Source organism: Lepidochelys kempii, chromosome 7 (assembly GCF_965140265.1).
Source record: "Lepidochelys kempii isolate rLepKem1 chromosome 7, rLepKem1.hap2, whole genome shotgun sequence".
NCBI lineage: Eukaryota > Metazoa > Chordata > Testudines > Cheloniidae > Lepidochelys > Lepidochelys kempii.
Window position 1 is genome coordinate 109,952,941 of NC_133262.1, and position 16,835 is coordinate 109,969,775.

The 16,835-nt window shown below is 43.7% G+C and overlaps 1 protein-coding gene across 3 annotated transcripts in view; it reads left to right on the plus strand.

Moving 5' to 3' along the window:
• Window positions 1–16,835, plus strand: part of CACUL1 (CDK2 associated cullin domain 1) — a 93,852-nt gene that overhangs the window by 38,846 nt on the left and 38,171 nt on the right. For all 3 annotated transcript variants that reach the window (XR_012160069.1, XM_073354238.1, XM_073354239.1), the window contains exon 4: window positions 6,141–6,236. Coding sequence is in view for 2 of the 3 variants with exons in the window: in XM_073354238.1 (XP_073210339.1) it covers window positions 6,141–6,236 (96 nt within the window). In the remaining variant the exon portion in view is untranslated. The remainder of the gene's footprint in view (window positions 1–6,140; window positions 6,237–16,835) is intronic.

Below are 16,835 nucleotides of genomic sequence, written 5' to 3' on the forward strand. Positions count from 1 at the left end.
CCTGTGGATACTTTGTTGGCTTGCATGCCAGTCGAGAGTGGATTGAGTCAGGAGGAGGAAATCTTGGACGAAAAGGGGGAGGGGGACCCAGAGGCAGAGGATGACTCAGAGGCCAGAGATGCATGCAGCCAGGAGCTCTTTTCTACCCTGGAGGAACCTAGCCAGTCACGGCAGTTGGATCTTGGCGAAGCGCAAACAGGAGAGGAGGCCCCTAATAAGTGGATCTGATTTTGGGAATCGCTGAAGCGAGTTGTCGGGGGCAGGAGGGTTGCAGAAAGCAGGCTTGTCTCCCACTGCATGCCTAGTCTGAGCGGCGGAACAGGCTGTTGATAGACTCCCTCACTTCGTGGGAATGTCCCTCAGAGATCTCCAGGAAACTCTCGTGGAGATACTGGGCAATCTGCTGCCGCAGGTTCCTTGGCAGAGTTGTGTTGTTTCTTGCCCCATTAATGGTAATTTTCCCTTGCCACTTTGCTCCAAGATGGGGAATGATCATTAGGTCCCCACTACAGTGCTGGCTCTCCCCAAGAGCACACCAGCAGGTTCCGGGAAGAGTGATTTACCCTGCCCCTGTGGCTACTCACCATTTTGCGGATCTTATGGCTCATGTGTGCTTGCCTGGGGTCAGCCAGTTAGTGAAAGGTGTGTGAGTACTGGCTGTGTTTTAAAGCACTGAATCAGTGTTGTCTGTGTTGCAAACAATACTGCTTCTGTAAAATGTTGCATTTAAACTTCACAGAGATGACCTTGGGAGCCCAGCCTCCCTCTTTATCGGCGGAAGAATGGCTGCGCAGAATTAGAAAGCGGCCAAGAGCAACTAAGGAGGATTTTCTGCGTGAGGTTATGATACACTCTGCCGCCAAGAAACAGGAATTGAAGGAGTGGCTGGACAGTGAGAAGAGGGACCGAAAGGAGAACGCGGCACACCAGAAAGAAGCTACAGAGCGGCTCTTAAACGTTATGGAGCGCCAAGTGGACATGCTCCAGGCGATACTAGCTCTTCGAACCGAGCAGCTCCCTCCTTTGTTTTTGGACCATTTGTCGCCTTTCTGTCCGGCATGGTCCTATTTAACATTGGACCGTTGGATCCTGAGTACAGTAACAGTTTGTTACACCCTCTAGTTTTTATGCACCCCTCCCTCCCTCCCACCCACCATCCCGTCCCTCTTCAGGGACCTTTCTCACGAGCAACTCCTTGCCCAGAGGTGCAATTCCTCCTACGTGTGGGGGCTGTAGAGGAAGTTTCCCGGGACTCGAGAGGGAAGGGATTTTACTTCACATCCATGAACTCGGAGCCCACCTCCAGGGGTCCTGCTTGTGAATCACCTAGCGTGGAATGGACGTGAGCAAGAACTCTAAAAAGAAAAAACGGTTGTTCTTCGAGATGCATTGCTCATGTCCATTCCATGACCCACGATCCTACCCCTCTGTTGGAGTTACTGGCAAGAAGGAACTGAGAGGCTGCGAGGCCCCTTACATCGGCGCATATGCGTGTGACTCCAGAGGTGCACTGGAGCTGGCCCTGCGGATACCACTAAGGGAAAAATTTCTGGTAACAGTGCACGCAATGCGCGCACACCAAGATGTGTTGCTCATGTCCATTCCATGCTAGAAGAACAACAGTTATGCAAGGTTAGTAACAGTTTTTTACTTGAATGAATTAGATTAGTGATTTTTTTTTATGAAGTATTAGATACTGAGGGTCAGAGAGTTGTATCTTTCTTCCTCCGCATATGAATAAAGAATATTGATCTGCAAGTGCTCTGCAACAAAAAATGGGGCACATCTGTGCTGGATATCATACTATTGAATTAGCAGCATGGTTATTGCTATTCAGTTGGGTGATAAAGATGACAGCCTAAAGCGGCACAGTTGCCAACAGTTTTATTGCAGAAGGAAGAGGAAAAGACTTTTTGTATCTGTAGATGAAAATGTGAAATGTCCACCCTGTAATGAATCTTATTTTGATTGATAAATAATTTTAAAAAAGATTGCTATTCTATACTCTAGATGGCTTTGACAAAAATTTACATAATACATATACAAAATCAGCAGCTTAATCTTCTCCTTTCTCTTAAAATACCCACCCAAAGCAAGTTAACGTAAAAATACCTCACCTTCTTCAAGTATACCAGCCTATAGCTATTTAATCCCTAAGAAAATAGATTAATTTCCAATATGCTCTGAACAAAGTTAGGTTATTTCAAGTGAAGGGAGTGAATTCCAAACTTGAGAGACGCTCATAGATAATGACTTTCCAGTAGTCCTCTCTTCTTAAAACAAGGGAGTTCTAGCTCAAGTACCTCCACTGGTTACATCCAGAGGCAAATCCAAGGTGTGCATCCTGGCAAACTGTAGCCTCCAAAAAATATGAAAGCTCCCAAGAGGGAAAGACTTCCATTGTAATTGAATGCCCAGACTTATTGTCTGGGGAGAGTTCAAAACCTCTGATGCAACACTTCCAGATGTCTTTGCTACACTTTTACGGCCTTGGTTTTGCACAAATAATTTGTGAATCTCTACCCACAGCCAGTCACACTGTAGACAGTGTGGACAGGGCACAGATCTAGGGAGAGAGGAAATGCCTTGTGGCAAAGAAACTACCCGTGAGTCAGTGGAACTGAGAATGCAGAATCATTAAGTACCTTTCTGTTAAGAAAAATGAACAAAAACGAAGACCAATTATTCCATAAACAAACCCCAGCTGTCCAAAAGCCTTTTAACAAAACAAGAGGAGGCAGGAGCCATGTTCACATTCTTTAGTGGTGTACTCAGTCTTTCCTTTATCCTGAATGGTCTGGAGGTTTCAAATATTTTTTTTTTCCTGGTTCTTGATATTTTTCAACTTTCCTGTAATGATCTTACCCAAGCAGTTGAAACAATTTCGGTAGATATTTTGCATGGTTTTTCATTTCCCTTGCATACAGATATTTGTGTGAAATCTTTAACTTTTTTTTCTCAGTATCTCACTTTTCTATTTAGCATGTTTCTTCTATTACAGTTCATTAGTTAAAGGGCAATCAGAGTTTAAAGTCTTTCATAATTGCCTCACCTAGCTGTAAAAAGGTAGTTGTCGTACTTCACTATTTCTTCCATGATTTAAATGGCTGAATGGATTTTTTTGTTAATATTTTCAATAATAATTTGCTTCTGGACTGAGACCAAGAATGAGAAATTTCAGCCAGAGCAGACAGTATCTTTTATGATAGTTATAACCGACTGAAAATAGGGATTTAAAATAGAAGTGACATTTCTACTAGAGCCCCTGTAGAGAATCATTTTAATGAAGTCTGATTACTTGACTGTCTGAATAAGTCCAAGATCCATTTCTTCTTCTTAATTTGCAAAGTCTATGCAGTTATTTAGACAAATAGTCCCACTAGAGTCGTTGGGGCTATTCGTGTGAAGAAGGACTTACTGCGTAGAGTCCTTACTTTGAAACAAGTAGCTCATTGCAGTCCAACAGTTAGGAACAACCCTACAGTAAAATACCATTGAACTGAAAATTTAAGGAAAGGAGGGAAAAATTTAATGAGGCTATGGACTTCCTTTTAGGTACCTAAAGAATTGTTGTGAATCACTGTGGGGAGGAAATGCTTTTAAAATTATGAAATACTCTTCATAGTGATTTTTTTTGTTTACAGTAGTTTACAGGGGAAAGGAGGGGGGATATTGTTTGATAAAGAGAGTGAAATATTGTCACTTTAAAGATAGCTTTTTGGAGGTGAATGGGATTTAGCTGTTCAGTGCTTTACTGTCAGACACCCACGAAAGCTTATGCCCAAATAAATCTGTAAGTCTTTAAGGTGCCACCAGACTCCTTGTTGTTACTGTCAGACACTGGCTGCCATCAACTGTATAAGGGCCAATGTGAAATACCAGAAGAATAAAAATGAAGATAGGCAGCTTGGCTTCGTTAATTTACTCGGCATTAATTATTTGACGCTGGCAGTTACTATGCAAGTTAAGGAAACTTAAGGCTCCTATCCAACAAAACCTTAAACACGTACATATTCAAGCACATAAATATTCCCACTGAAGTCAATTGGCCTTCTTTGTACTTAAAATTAGATGTGCTTTAGGGCTTTGGATCAGTACCTAACACAACAGTTTCTTCCTTTATTATAAGGAGATGATGGTCACAGTTCTTTACTCTGCTCATTTTTGTGTATTCATTGTATCAGAGGAACTCCAGAGACACCATAATCAGGTGGAGTTTTATGACACTTGGGTTGTAGTCAGTATTCGTCATGGGAATTCTTAGAGCCCTATATGACTGTTTCATTAGGTGAAATTAAGGTATATTTTAATCTTTGTGGGAGAAATAAGCATTAAATAAAACTCCAGGACACACATTAATGGGAGATCAGATATAATGTATTGGGCAGAGTGTTCAAATATGGTAAAACAATTTATTATGTCTTTGACTTTTCTCTCTTTTTTATGAAAGTCTTATGTGAACTTCGCATGGCCAGATAAGGATAGAGATGTCCAGTGTGAGATTGTCTCCTGTTTGACACATCCTTTGAAGTGGAAGTTTCCTTTTAAAAAACTTTACTTAGGTTACAACAAATCTTTAAAAACTGGAAATGATCTCAATAATAAAATAGCACAGACAGACACAAAAATGTACCTTGGAGACCATAGTTTGGGGTGGAGAAGTGGAAGGGAACATATTTTAGAGGAAGCAGAAATACTGTCTGCTTGGAAAATGAGATTTGATGGCACACTACTTTCAGCAAATATGTTTTTGTGCATAAATGTCTTCTAAACACTGTGTATGAAAAAGGAGTCTTCCGAGCTCATAGCCACCTCTACATACCCTCTCCTCATTTGCATTTTGTTCCAAGAGTGGGTTGGCTGGGCCTGAGAATTGGTCCCATAATCTGTTTTTAATCATACATTTGTTACACTTGTTCAATTTGATCCTATATAACTCTGTCACTTTTATTACAATGTATCCAAAAAATCTCTTTTATTCTTTTGTGGCTTTTGATTTGCCTTTTTAATGTCTTTACTTCTGTTTCCATGTAACTGGGTTCCGACTGTGAAAATTAACACTTTTTACGAATTTACTAGCTATATTAAGAAAAAAAAGATTGCTGGAAAACCTTGCCTTGTATGGAATGATTGGTTTTGAACATATTAGAAGTAGTGTTAGTATGTCTTTATGAAAATACTGGTAACAGTGAAATCACCTAGAAGATAAGAATTCTGGCTTGTGAAGATGAGGCAATATTTCAGGTGTAGCTAAATAACCGCACACCTACCCACGGGAATTAATATAATGCGAACCATTCTGAATGAGCATTAAGAGTCAGTGTGGCAGACCCGCTTGAGAAATGTGCATCTCTCTCACTGCCACTGCACAGGGTTCAACCACTGTTGCAGTCTTCACATTTGTCTGAGCATAAGAACTACCTGCTCCTACTCGCACTGTGGGAAGGAGATGGGGCAGGGGAAGGCACGTTCCCTGTTAAAGTTTAATAGCAAACTTGACTGGCCTTGGAGAGTAGCAAACCCCTTAAGAGTGGTGCTGTTGCTTCTGCCCTAGGAGCTTCATAAGGCATTATGCCTCACATCACCTCCAACTAAATGTCTGATCATACTTCCCTCACACTGAAAAACTCAGCAAAACCCAGAGACACAGTTTCTTATATGCCGAGCAGTGGCTTAATGTCACCATAATGTCTAAGAGGTAGATCCTAAAAATGGAAACATGCAGGCACACTTCAATACCCATACAGATTCATTGTCAGGATCTAGCCCTGACAGACTAAACCTTTCAAAAGAATGTTTGGATGCTTAGTTAAATGTATATACTTGGTTGTGCTAAATACTGGTTTATGCTACAGGCATGCTGGTGGTATCATTGGACATATTTGTCAGAGTAATGACAGATTTCTGGGGGGGAACTGGGTGTTGTAGCCTAAGTTTTTGCTGGGTGTCTTGGTGGAGGTTGTTCTAATTCTAATTGGAAATAGGAATTCTGGATTAATATGTGACTTGCTCCTCTTGGACTAAGTGTCGCATCCTTTATAGCCTTGGGAGTTTTGAGTTGAAAGTTTAGTCCATGGTGTCCTACATTTGTGTTTTCCTTTGTGTTAAAATTACTCCTTCCCTTTTACTGTTTCTTGCAGGCCAGCCCTCCAGATCTGTATATTGAAAGATTTAACATAGCTCTTGGACAATATATGGGAGCATTGCAGAGCATTGTGCCTCTTTTCATATATATGGTAAGTTTAGAACATTCTTTTTTTTGAATAGACTATGTCCATGCACATTGAGATGTTAACTGAAAGTGGAAAGAGATAAGTGCAACTTTAATGACTTACGGAATATAGTATTCATTGTTGCTTTTGCTGCTGGTATCACACTTACAATCAAATCTAGGAAAATAAGAAAAGCAATGCACTTAAATTGAGAGTTGTTTGCTATTTTTCTGCCTTGCCAGTGTCTTCATAGCAGAAAGATTGATATTTTTTTGTATCGACAGCAAAAAAATCAACTTTTGTGTAACTTTTTAAATGTATTGCGAGTTTGGCCAGCTCATAGGCTTGTTGTACGTTGGCCTGGTAGTTTGGGTGCATTATGGAAAAGGTGATTTCTCTCTTTAGGTTGCATGAGTTCTCTAGGCCTACAATGGCTTCTTGAAGTCAAGTGGGAGAAACCACACAAACAAAAAAAGCTAAAAACCCCACCATACGGTCTTGGAAGTATAATTAGCCATAACGATAATGGAATTCGGAGCATCAGTTGCACCAAATGATTGTTTGCAAAGCTTACGGTTCGCAAGTATTTTTGCAGAAGTTCTAAACTCATTGAACTGTAACTATTGGTTTTATTGATTTTTCTAAATTCCTGCCTGTGGAGTTTTTAAGCTCTTTGATACCTATGCAGAAGATTATAATAATTCTGTGGGAACCTGTTAGAGCTCCAAGATGTATATTTTTGTAATAAATAACTAAAAACAAAAATTGCATGTGATCTTATCAAAAATAGTTTATGCATTGGACTTCACTCAAGAATATGAATAGAAGGAATATTTCATATCTAGATCAAGAAAAAACTTAAATAAGATTTTAAAAAATGTCTTATACTTTTAATTTTATCTGTTTTAAAAAAATTCTTTGCTAGATGCAAAAAAACTTTGTTAGAAGGGGGAGTGCATATGCATATGCGTGTGTTTAATTCACTTGTCGCAATTTTAGCTAAGGGGTCACTCCTGTATCTTTATTATAATCCTCCAAATTATAAAAGGAGATGGGGATTCTTCAGTCCCCTCCACGTGGACCAGTGAATAGTGGAGCCAGGGACCATGATGAGGAGGTGAGGATTCTCCAGTCCTCTCCTTGGGAGCAGGTACTGTCTATTTTGCCCAGCGTAATCTCTTGTACCAACCCCATTGGCCTGCCCAAAAAAAACCCCAACAGCGCCCTCCCCCAGATTCCCCAGAGATCTACTTGCTGGTGAAGGGATGAGTCAGTTCAGTCCCTTGAGATGGGATATGAATAACTAGGCAGAGATGGCTATACTTCTTGATTTACCAATCTTTGTTGCAATGAGTTGGCTCTCAAGAGTGTGCAATGCTTCCTTTCTGCGTGCTACATGAGAATCCGTTGCATTATCTGTATATGCTTTGAGCTGTCCTTTGTTCATGATTTAGAGCCCATAGCTAAAATAATATATTCTTAATGTTCAAGTACATGCTTTTATCACAGGTTTATTGTGTAAAATCCTGGTCAAAAGCTGTATTTAGCAGATTACATTTGGGCATTGCAGTAATTTTATTCTCTTATTCAGTATACTAACTTTTATGTAATCACAGGTTCTAATTGCTCCATAGGTTTCCCCATCCCATCTTTGTCATAACAGTGTTATTTCAGTTGGTGTTCATTTCTTCTTGATGTGAGGGGAAACGTCTTTAATTCTGTTAGTTTCTTGATAGAGTTTTTGAGAGTACAGAAAATAGTGAAAACAAGAAACTGTAATTGTAAATCAAACGGTCAGAACTTACTGATTAGACACTATAGATGAGGGCTGTGTAAGTAGTAAACAGGCAGATGGTAACAGAATCTGCTTTTAACTCTGTTTAAAAAGAAAAATATAGATTCTTCTTCGAGTAGTGTCCTTGTGGGTGCTCCACTCTAGGTGTGCTTGCATCTCTGGGCTGCTAATCTGAGAACTTCAATAGCAGTGTCCATTGTGCCCGCACATACATTGTCTCTCCTCGTGCTCTGCCAGGAGGCTAGCCAGCATGTATGGCCTCCTCAGTTCCTTCTCAACCGCCCCTGGCTAGAGATGGAGCCATTAGCAGTCCATTAAGACTATCATCTTAATTTACATACCTATGATTAGTTAGTTTCCTAGTTGTAGTTCTAGTTGTTTTTCTACTTTTATTTTATCCTTAAAAATAAAATTTAAAGAAGACTTTATTTTTTCTTCCGGCCTTTTCTCCCCCAATGGGGACCTTTTCCCCCAGTGGGGTATGCCCAGTTCGCTGAGCTTCAAGAATTGCCTCACTTGTAAAGAGGTGATCCCAATTGTGGATAAGCATTCTCAGTGCATTCACTGCCTCAGAGAAGGCCACGTTTAACAAAAGTGTTACCTTCGCCAACAACTCTGGCGAAGATCCTGCAAAGACAGAGGACTCCGCCAGAAGATTATCTTCATGGAGGCAGCTCTCTGACCCCAGTTTCCTGGTAGATGTGAGTCTTTCCCACAGCCTTCTACATCTAAGGGGTGTGGACCCCTCTCACAAATCATCTAAGAAGACAGCAGGAAGCCTCCATAGTGAGCGCCGAGATAGCTGCAAGCGATCACCGTCTCGCTCAGTATCTTCGGCACTGAGGCAATCTCAGTCCGGCACCATGGCTCATGGAAACCGACTGCAACTGGTACTGCTGACAGGCCCACGGACCCAATGGGTATGGGCACTGACTCATTGGCACTGAAAGACAGGAGTAAGCACTGTTCTAAAAAGATGCTTCTAGTATGCAAGTCTGCATCGGTACCACCAGTGATGGCTCGCCAGGCACCAGAGCAATTGGTGCGGGAAAGATCTGTCCCCGCTGGCACCACCACTCCTTTTTATATAGCAGTCATAACAATGTTATGACTTCCGCATCACAAGTCCCCTCCTTTGAGTACTGAGACCTCTGCACCAAGCCTCTACCAAGCATGGGGAGTATCCCTGCTGCCATGCCATTCCCCTCTGCTCTCTAGCGAGGGTTCAAACAGTGAGCCTGAGGAAGTGGTGTTGCAGTACTCCTCCCAAGCTCCATATGGTGCTCTTTACCAACAGAGCCCCAGGATATACCCACAGATGGTCCCATCATCACCATCCTGGTATGGCTATCCATGGGTGCCACTACCAGGTTCTATGCCACCACCACCTCAAAGGCCATATTGGGATCCTTGGGTGCGCACTGCCATCATGCCTCTCGACCTCTGAGCCTCGTCCGAGAACCCTTGAGGCACACTTCCCTCGGCCACACTATCCAGGGCTTCTGAATTGCCTCAAGACTTAGAGGAACAGGAAGCCAGTACTGAAGAGGAAGTGATACCAAGGACCATATCATCCTCCTCCTCTTCAGACAAAGCTGTCATGGCTTCTCCACCATCTTTGGCAGATGACTTTCGTCCCTTCGGGAGCTAACAAAGAAGGTGGCTGACGTGCTCTAGATTCCATTGGAGGAAGTCAAGGATACCCACCATCAACTCCTTGGTACTTCATTCTTCAGCCTCCTCAAAGATCACCCTCCTGATTGAGGCCATTTTAGACCTGGCAAGGGACTGTGTGGCACACCCTGGCATCAATGGCCCCAACCTGTCAGCGAGCGGACAAAAAAAAATACTATAGCCCTGCCAAGAAAGCTGAATTCCTATTCTCCCATCCACCACCCAACTCCATCACACCGTCAACTCCTGTGGTCGACAACACCAGTCAAGAGCTTCTCCTATGACAAGGATTGGAAGTGCCTTGATCTGTTCGGTAGAAAAGCTTACTCAGCTACTCTACAATTTCGTATTGCCAACTACCAGGCCTTCATGGCAAAATCAGATTTCATAAATTACTCAAAACGGAATGACTTTATTGAAAAGATGCCAAAGCACATTGTGACTCATTCAAGGCCATTATCCAGGAAGGCCAATTAATGGCAAAGACGTCACTGCAATCTGCCCTCAGTGCAGCCAACACGGCAGCTAGCTCTATCTCTACGGCTTTGGTGATGCGACGAGTGTCATGGATCCATTTGTCGGGCTTTCCGAAAGTCCACGTGCGAGGACCTTTCCTTTGAGGGCATGAAGCTCTTTGCCAAGAAGACTAACGCTTCCCTTCACACTCTGACAGACTCCAGGGTTACCGGGAGTAACCCTCCTCTGGTCATTGGGTATCTATATACAGGGACAAAAGAGACTATTTAGTTCCCTGTCCCAACATAGACCACAGGCATCTCAGTACCAACTTCACTGCCACTACGAGTCACAAAGAAAGAAAGGGAAATCCTCTAAATGCAAACCACCTGGCCCACAATCTTCTTCATAGCCCTCTATGTCTAAGCACCACTTTTGATGGGCAGGTTGAGGCACCGTTAGACCACTCCCCCTGACTGACTGACTTAGCCGATGGCCAAGGATGTTTGGTGAGGTGCCAGCTATGCCCGTTTTATACCATCCGTGACTTTAACCGCTAGGACGCACTGTCCCTTCGCGGCGGGCAGCCCGGGCTCGGCTGACGGATGCCCCAAGGTCCTAAACACCCGTGACTTTAACTGCTAGAGCTCAGAGCTCCTTCGCAGTGGGCAGTCAGGATTGACTGACAGGCACCCCAAGAGTTTGCCCTGTGGAGGCGGCACAACTCAATGCTAGGCTCTTAGTACTCTCACCTAATGGCCAGGCTTTATAGCCAAAACGGCTGAGGTTCTTTAATTGTGTTGGCTGCTTTACAGTAAACCAGAGAAACAAGTCAGGCTTATGCACAAATGGTTACCAAAATTTATTAAACTAGATTCTAATCATGTGGTTACAAAATTGCTAGTGCCTACTTATTTAAATGTAGAGATGTTACACACACACAAACAAGTTAGAAAACTGAAGCCACAATCCCAAAGAAAGAAAACAAAGTATAAAGCTCTATTTCAAAATATGTGTACACTAAAGATAGGAGATCAGGTGTGGGTGCTTCTTACCCTCCTTGCACGATTCCAGCGGTGCCAAGCCAGGATCTTTCACTCAATTCCGCGGAAAGACGAATAAGGGACAAGGCTTAGGGACCCTTTTAGCTGCAGAAGCCTTGGGAGGCTGTCACTTATCTGACCAGCAGATAGATAGTGAAAAGCACTCAAAAATCCTGGTGCTGTAGGTCCCATACTTAAACCTCTGTACTCCTTTATTCTCTTTCTCCTTTCTTATGCCAAATTGGGGCTGGTCTGTCTAGGCGACGCCAGCTCTCGCAAGAGTAGTTTACACTTGCAAGGGAGAGAAACAATAAGTTTCGACTACTGGACATTCCTTTTATTAGGGTAAATATTTTCCCACCTAGGATGTTGGGGTGTGTGCATCACGCTATTTAGTAGGGGCTAAGAGCCATGTCTGTCACAGCTTCTCTGTCTGCTGTGAGCCTAATCGTTGTATATGTTCCCAGAGGTACATTGTAGCAGCACACCTGTGCTTCTCACAGCTTCAAAGGCTGTGCTGGAATTTATGTTAAGTGCCCTGTTGTTTTGGCTCCCTTGTGTTCCCAGCAATGCTGGTCTGAGAGGGGGGGCTGGCTGTCTGGCTACACTGACACAGCTGACCATCATTCTATCCCCGTTTGGCCACCAATTGGAAGCATTCCACAGTGCCTAGGAATGCATGACATTGGACCGATGAGTCCTAGAGATCATTCGAACTGGGTACTCCATCCATTTTTACCTCCCCATTCCTCTCCACAACACCCTTCCCCATCCATCTTCAGGGACCCTTCTCACGAGAGTTTACTATGACAGAAGATAGATCTCCTCCTCCGGTTAGGATCCATAGGACCAGTACCTAACATCTACGAGGCAAGGGGTTCTACTCTCGTTATTTCCTAATACGCAAAAGGAAGGGAGGTTGGAGACCCGTACTAAATCTCAGAGCTGTCAACAAATTTGTCAAGGCTCAAAAATTCAAGATGGTCACTTTAGCAACGACAGGAATAGGGAGACTGGTTTTCAGCCCTCAACCTCCAGTACACCTATTTTTATATCTCAAACCTACCAGCTCACAGACGATTCCTCTGGTTCGCTCTGGGTCACAACCGCTACCAATAATGAGTGCTCTCCTTCGGGCTATCATCAGCCCACAGAGTATTCTCCAAGGTTCTCAGTGGTTGCCGCTCATTTACATTCTCAAGGGATAGTGATCTACCTCTCGCTGGACGATTGTCCTCTCAGAGCCCAATCTCTTTGAGAGGCTCATCAAGTCACTAAAGCTACAATACACTTTACAGAACTGGGCCTACAGATCAACACCCAGAAGACAATTCTCGCTCCAGTGCAAAGCCTGGCATATATAGGGGCTGACCTTGACTCGTCATGGGTCAAAGCCCTCTTATTCCAACACAAGTTCCTATCCCTAGTCACACTCATAGACACTATTCAAAGCAGCCCACAAATACCAGCTAGAGTCTGCCTCCAACTCTTGGGGCATATGACAGCAGGCACAGCAGTCGTATCACATGTCAGGCTTCACATGCGATGTCTCCAAATGTGATTCATCTCAGTTTACAGACCAATCAAGGACAGACTGGACAAATCCCTGTTGCTACCCACCAGGATCAAAAACTCCTTAAACTGGTGGAAGGACCTAGACAATATTTGCAAAGGGATCCCCTTCTCACAAACATCACTGTTATTGCTCCTCATCACCAATGCTTCACTCATAGGGTGGGCCGTGCATCAAAACGGCCTCACAATGCAAGGCAAATGGTCGCCTTCAGAGATATCCCTCCACATCAGTGAGCTGAGAGCGGTCAGGAAAACCTGCACCCATTTTCTCCCGCTGCTCACAGGATCACACACAGGCCAAGTTATCTGTCAGGATCTTTATGTATTACGTCAATTGGCAGGGGGGAGCTAGATAGCCCTACCTATGCACAAAAGTGATGAGCTTATGGAATTGGGACATCTCCCACAACATTATACTGTCTGCACCGTACCTCCTGGATACAGAAAACTTGATAGTGGACAGTCTCAGTTGCAAATTCCCACATGACCATGAGTAGGAGATACACCCAACAGTACTTCACAACCAGTTCAAGTGATGGGGAGACATACCACCCAGTCTACACACCTGTTCGCCACTCACCTGAAAAAGAAATGTTCACACTACTGCTCCAGAGCGGGGATGGGACAGCACTTGTTGGGCGATGCTTTCCTCTTCCCTTGGCATAGGGACCTTCTCTACCTCTTCCCTCCATTTCCCCTACTGTTGAAGGTTCTGCTGAAAATAAAAAGGGATGGAGTTCATGTCATTCTGATTGCACCTAGTTGGCTGAGTCAGACCTAGTACCCTTACGTGTGTCAGCTCACAACGTACTCACCAGTCTCTCTCCCGACCATTCCGCACCGCTTGTCATAGAACAAAGAACATACCCTGCATTCCAACTTGGGGATTCTCCACCTCAAGGCATGACTCCTGCTTGGTTCTAACACCTAAAAAGCTCCTCCTGTTCAAGAGAGATACAAGAGTTCTGTTACACAGTAGAATATCCTTGACATGTTGTACTTGTACTTGAGGGGAGGGATAGCTCAGTGGTTTGAGCATGGGCCTGCTAAACCCAGGGTTGTGAGTTCAATCCTTGAGGGGGTTATTTGGGATCTGGGGCAAAAATTAGGGATTGGTCTTGCTTTGAGCAGGAGGTTGGACTAGATGACCTCCTGAGGTCCCTTCCAACCCTGATATTCTATGATTCGATTCTATGATACCTGCAGAAATGGTCCAGGTTTCATATTTCGTGCATGTCCCAACACATCTCTCCAAATGCCATTCATACACACTCCACAAAGTCGATCTCCTCATCCATCACCTTCCTCAAGAATGTCCCTATCTTCTAGATCTGTACAGCGGTGACGTGAGCATCAGTCTAAACTTTCGCAGAACACAGGGTGATCACTGGGACTCTGCCTCCTATGCCATCTTCGGCTCCACAGGACTGTTATCTGTAACTGACCCAACTCCGCAGTCCCAGCCCTCGAGAAGGAATACTGCTTGGGAGTCGCCTACAGTGGAGCACCCATAGGGACACGACTCGAAGAAGACGAAGAAGTTACCTTGTGCAGTAACCAGGATTCTTCGAGATGTGTCCCCCTATGGGTGCTCCACAATCCACCCTGCTCCCTCTACTTCAGAATTTTTGTCTTGACTCTGCAGTGGAGAGAGAACCGGGGAGGGTTAGCCTGTGTGCACTGGCTAGCCTCATGGCGCAGCATGTCTGGGCCCAGTGGACGCTGCACTGAAGTTCTCCAGTCAGCAGTGCAGAGGAGAGGCGCAAGCACACCTACAGTGGGGCACCCAGAGGGAAAAACACATTAAAGAACCATCACTGCATAAATAGGGCCCTACCAAATTCACTATCCATTTTGGTCCATTTCACGGTCATTGGATTTTTAAAATAATAAATTTAATGGTTTCAGCTATTTAAATCTGAAATTTCACGGTATTGTAATTGTAGGGATCCTGGCCCAAAAAGGAGTTTGTGGAGGGGTCACAGGGTTCTTCTTGGGGGGAGTTGTGGTACTTCTGTCCTTACTTCTGCGTTTCTGCTGGTGGCAGCGGCTCTGCCTTCAGAGCTGGGCAGCTGGAGAGCGGTGGCTGCAGGCTGGGATCCCGGCTCTGAAGACAGAGCCGCTGCCAGCGGCAGCACAGAAGTAGGGGTGGCCTGGTATGGTATTGCCACCCTTACTTCTGCGCTGCTGCTGGCAGGGCTCTGCCTTCAGAGCTGGGTGCGCAGCCAACAGCCGCCACTCTCTTGCTGCCCAGCTCTGAAGGCAGCAGAGACATAAGGGTGGCAATACTGCAACCCCCCTAAAATAACCTTGTGACCCCCTCCTGCAACTCCCTTTTGGCTCAGGACCTCCAATTTGAGAAATGCTGGTCTCCCTTGTGAAATCTGTATAGTATGGATAAAAGCACACAAGAGACCAGATTTCACAGTCCATGATGCTTTTTCATGGCTGTGAATTTGGTAGGACCCCATGCATAAAATGACATAGCTTCGCTTCCTAATTATGACAGGTTTCCGAGTAGCAGCCGTGTTAGTCTGTATCCGCAAAAAGAACAGGAGTACTTGTGGCACCTTAGAGACTAACAGATTTATTTGAGCATAAGCTTTTGTGGGCTACAGCCCACTTTATTGGATGCATAGAATGGAACATATAGTAAGAAGATAGATATAATATACATACAGAGAACATGAAAAGGTGGAGTAAGAGGCTAATTAATTAAGATAAGCTATTAGCAGGAGGAAAAACAAAAAAAAACTTTTGTAGTAATAATCAAGATGACCCATTTAGACAGTTGACAAGAAGGTGTGGGGATACTTAACATGGGGAAATAGTCAATATGTGTAATGACCCAGCCACTCCCCGTCTCTATTCAAACCCAAGTTAATGGTATCTAGTTTGCATATTAATTCAAGCTCAGCAGTTTCTCCTTGGATTCTGTTTTTGAAGCTTTTCTGTTGCAAAATTGCCACCTTTAAATCTGTTACTGAGTTGCCAGAGAGGTTGAAGTGTTCTCCTACCGGTTTTTGAATGTTATGATTCCTGATGTCAGATTTGTGTCCATTTATTCTTTTGCATAGAGACTGTCGGGCCAGCTTATTATCACTACAAAAGTTTTTTTCCTCCTGCTGCTAATAGCTCATCTTAATTAATTAACCTCTTACTCCACCTTTTCGTGTTCTCTGTGTGTGTGTGTGTGTGTGTGTATGTATATCTATCTATCTATCTATATCTTCTTACTATATGTTACATTCTATGCATCCGATGAAGTGGGCTTTTTCCTAGTTATGATTTTCTTCAAATATTTGCATCATGGGCCATGATTCTATAATCTGATCTGTATGGGAATGTTCTAGCACCCGGGCAGGACTTCAGTAAAAAGAAAAGGAGTACTTGTGGCACCTTAGAGACTAACCAATTTATTTGAGCATAAGCTTTTGTGAGCTACAGCTCACTTCATCGGATGCATACTGTGGAAAGTGTAGAAGATCTTATTATATACACACAAAGCATGAAAAAATACCTCCTCCCATCCCACTCTCTTGCTGGTAATAGCTTATCTAAAGTGATCTCCTGTAAGGAGAGTGATCACTTTAGATAAGCTATTACCAGCAGGAGAGTGGGGTGGGAGGAGGTATTTTTTCCGATGAAGTGAGCTGTAGCTCACGAAAGCTTATGCTCAAATAAATTGGTTAGTATCTAAGGTGCCACAAGTCCTCCTTTTCTTTTTGCGAATATAGATTAACACGGCTGTTACTCTGAAAAGTGACTTCAATGGGACTCTGCATGGATGGAAGGGCCCACTTGGATGGATCAGATTGTGGGACTGGGGCCACACCCAGTGGCCAGTGTTTAAAAGAAGGTACTTGTAACTTAAAACAGGAATAAACTAATGCTTAGAAAGCTTCATATGTATAGTATGAACCTAAGTTACTATTTAGCTTTTCAGAGTAACAGCCGTGTTAGTCTGTATTCGCAAAAAGAAAAGGAGTACTTGTGGCACCATAGAGACAAACCAATTTATTGAGCATGAGCTTTCGTGAGCTACAGCTCACTTCATCGGATGCATACTGTGGAAACATC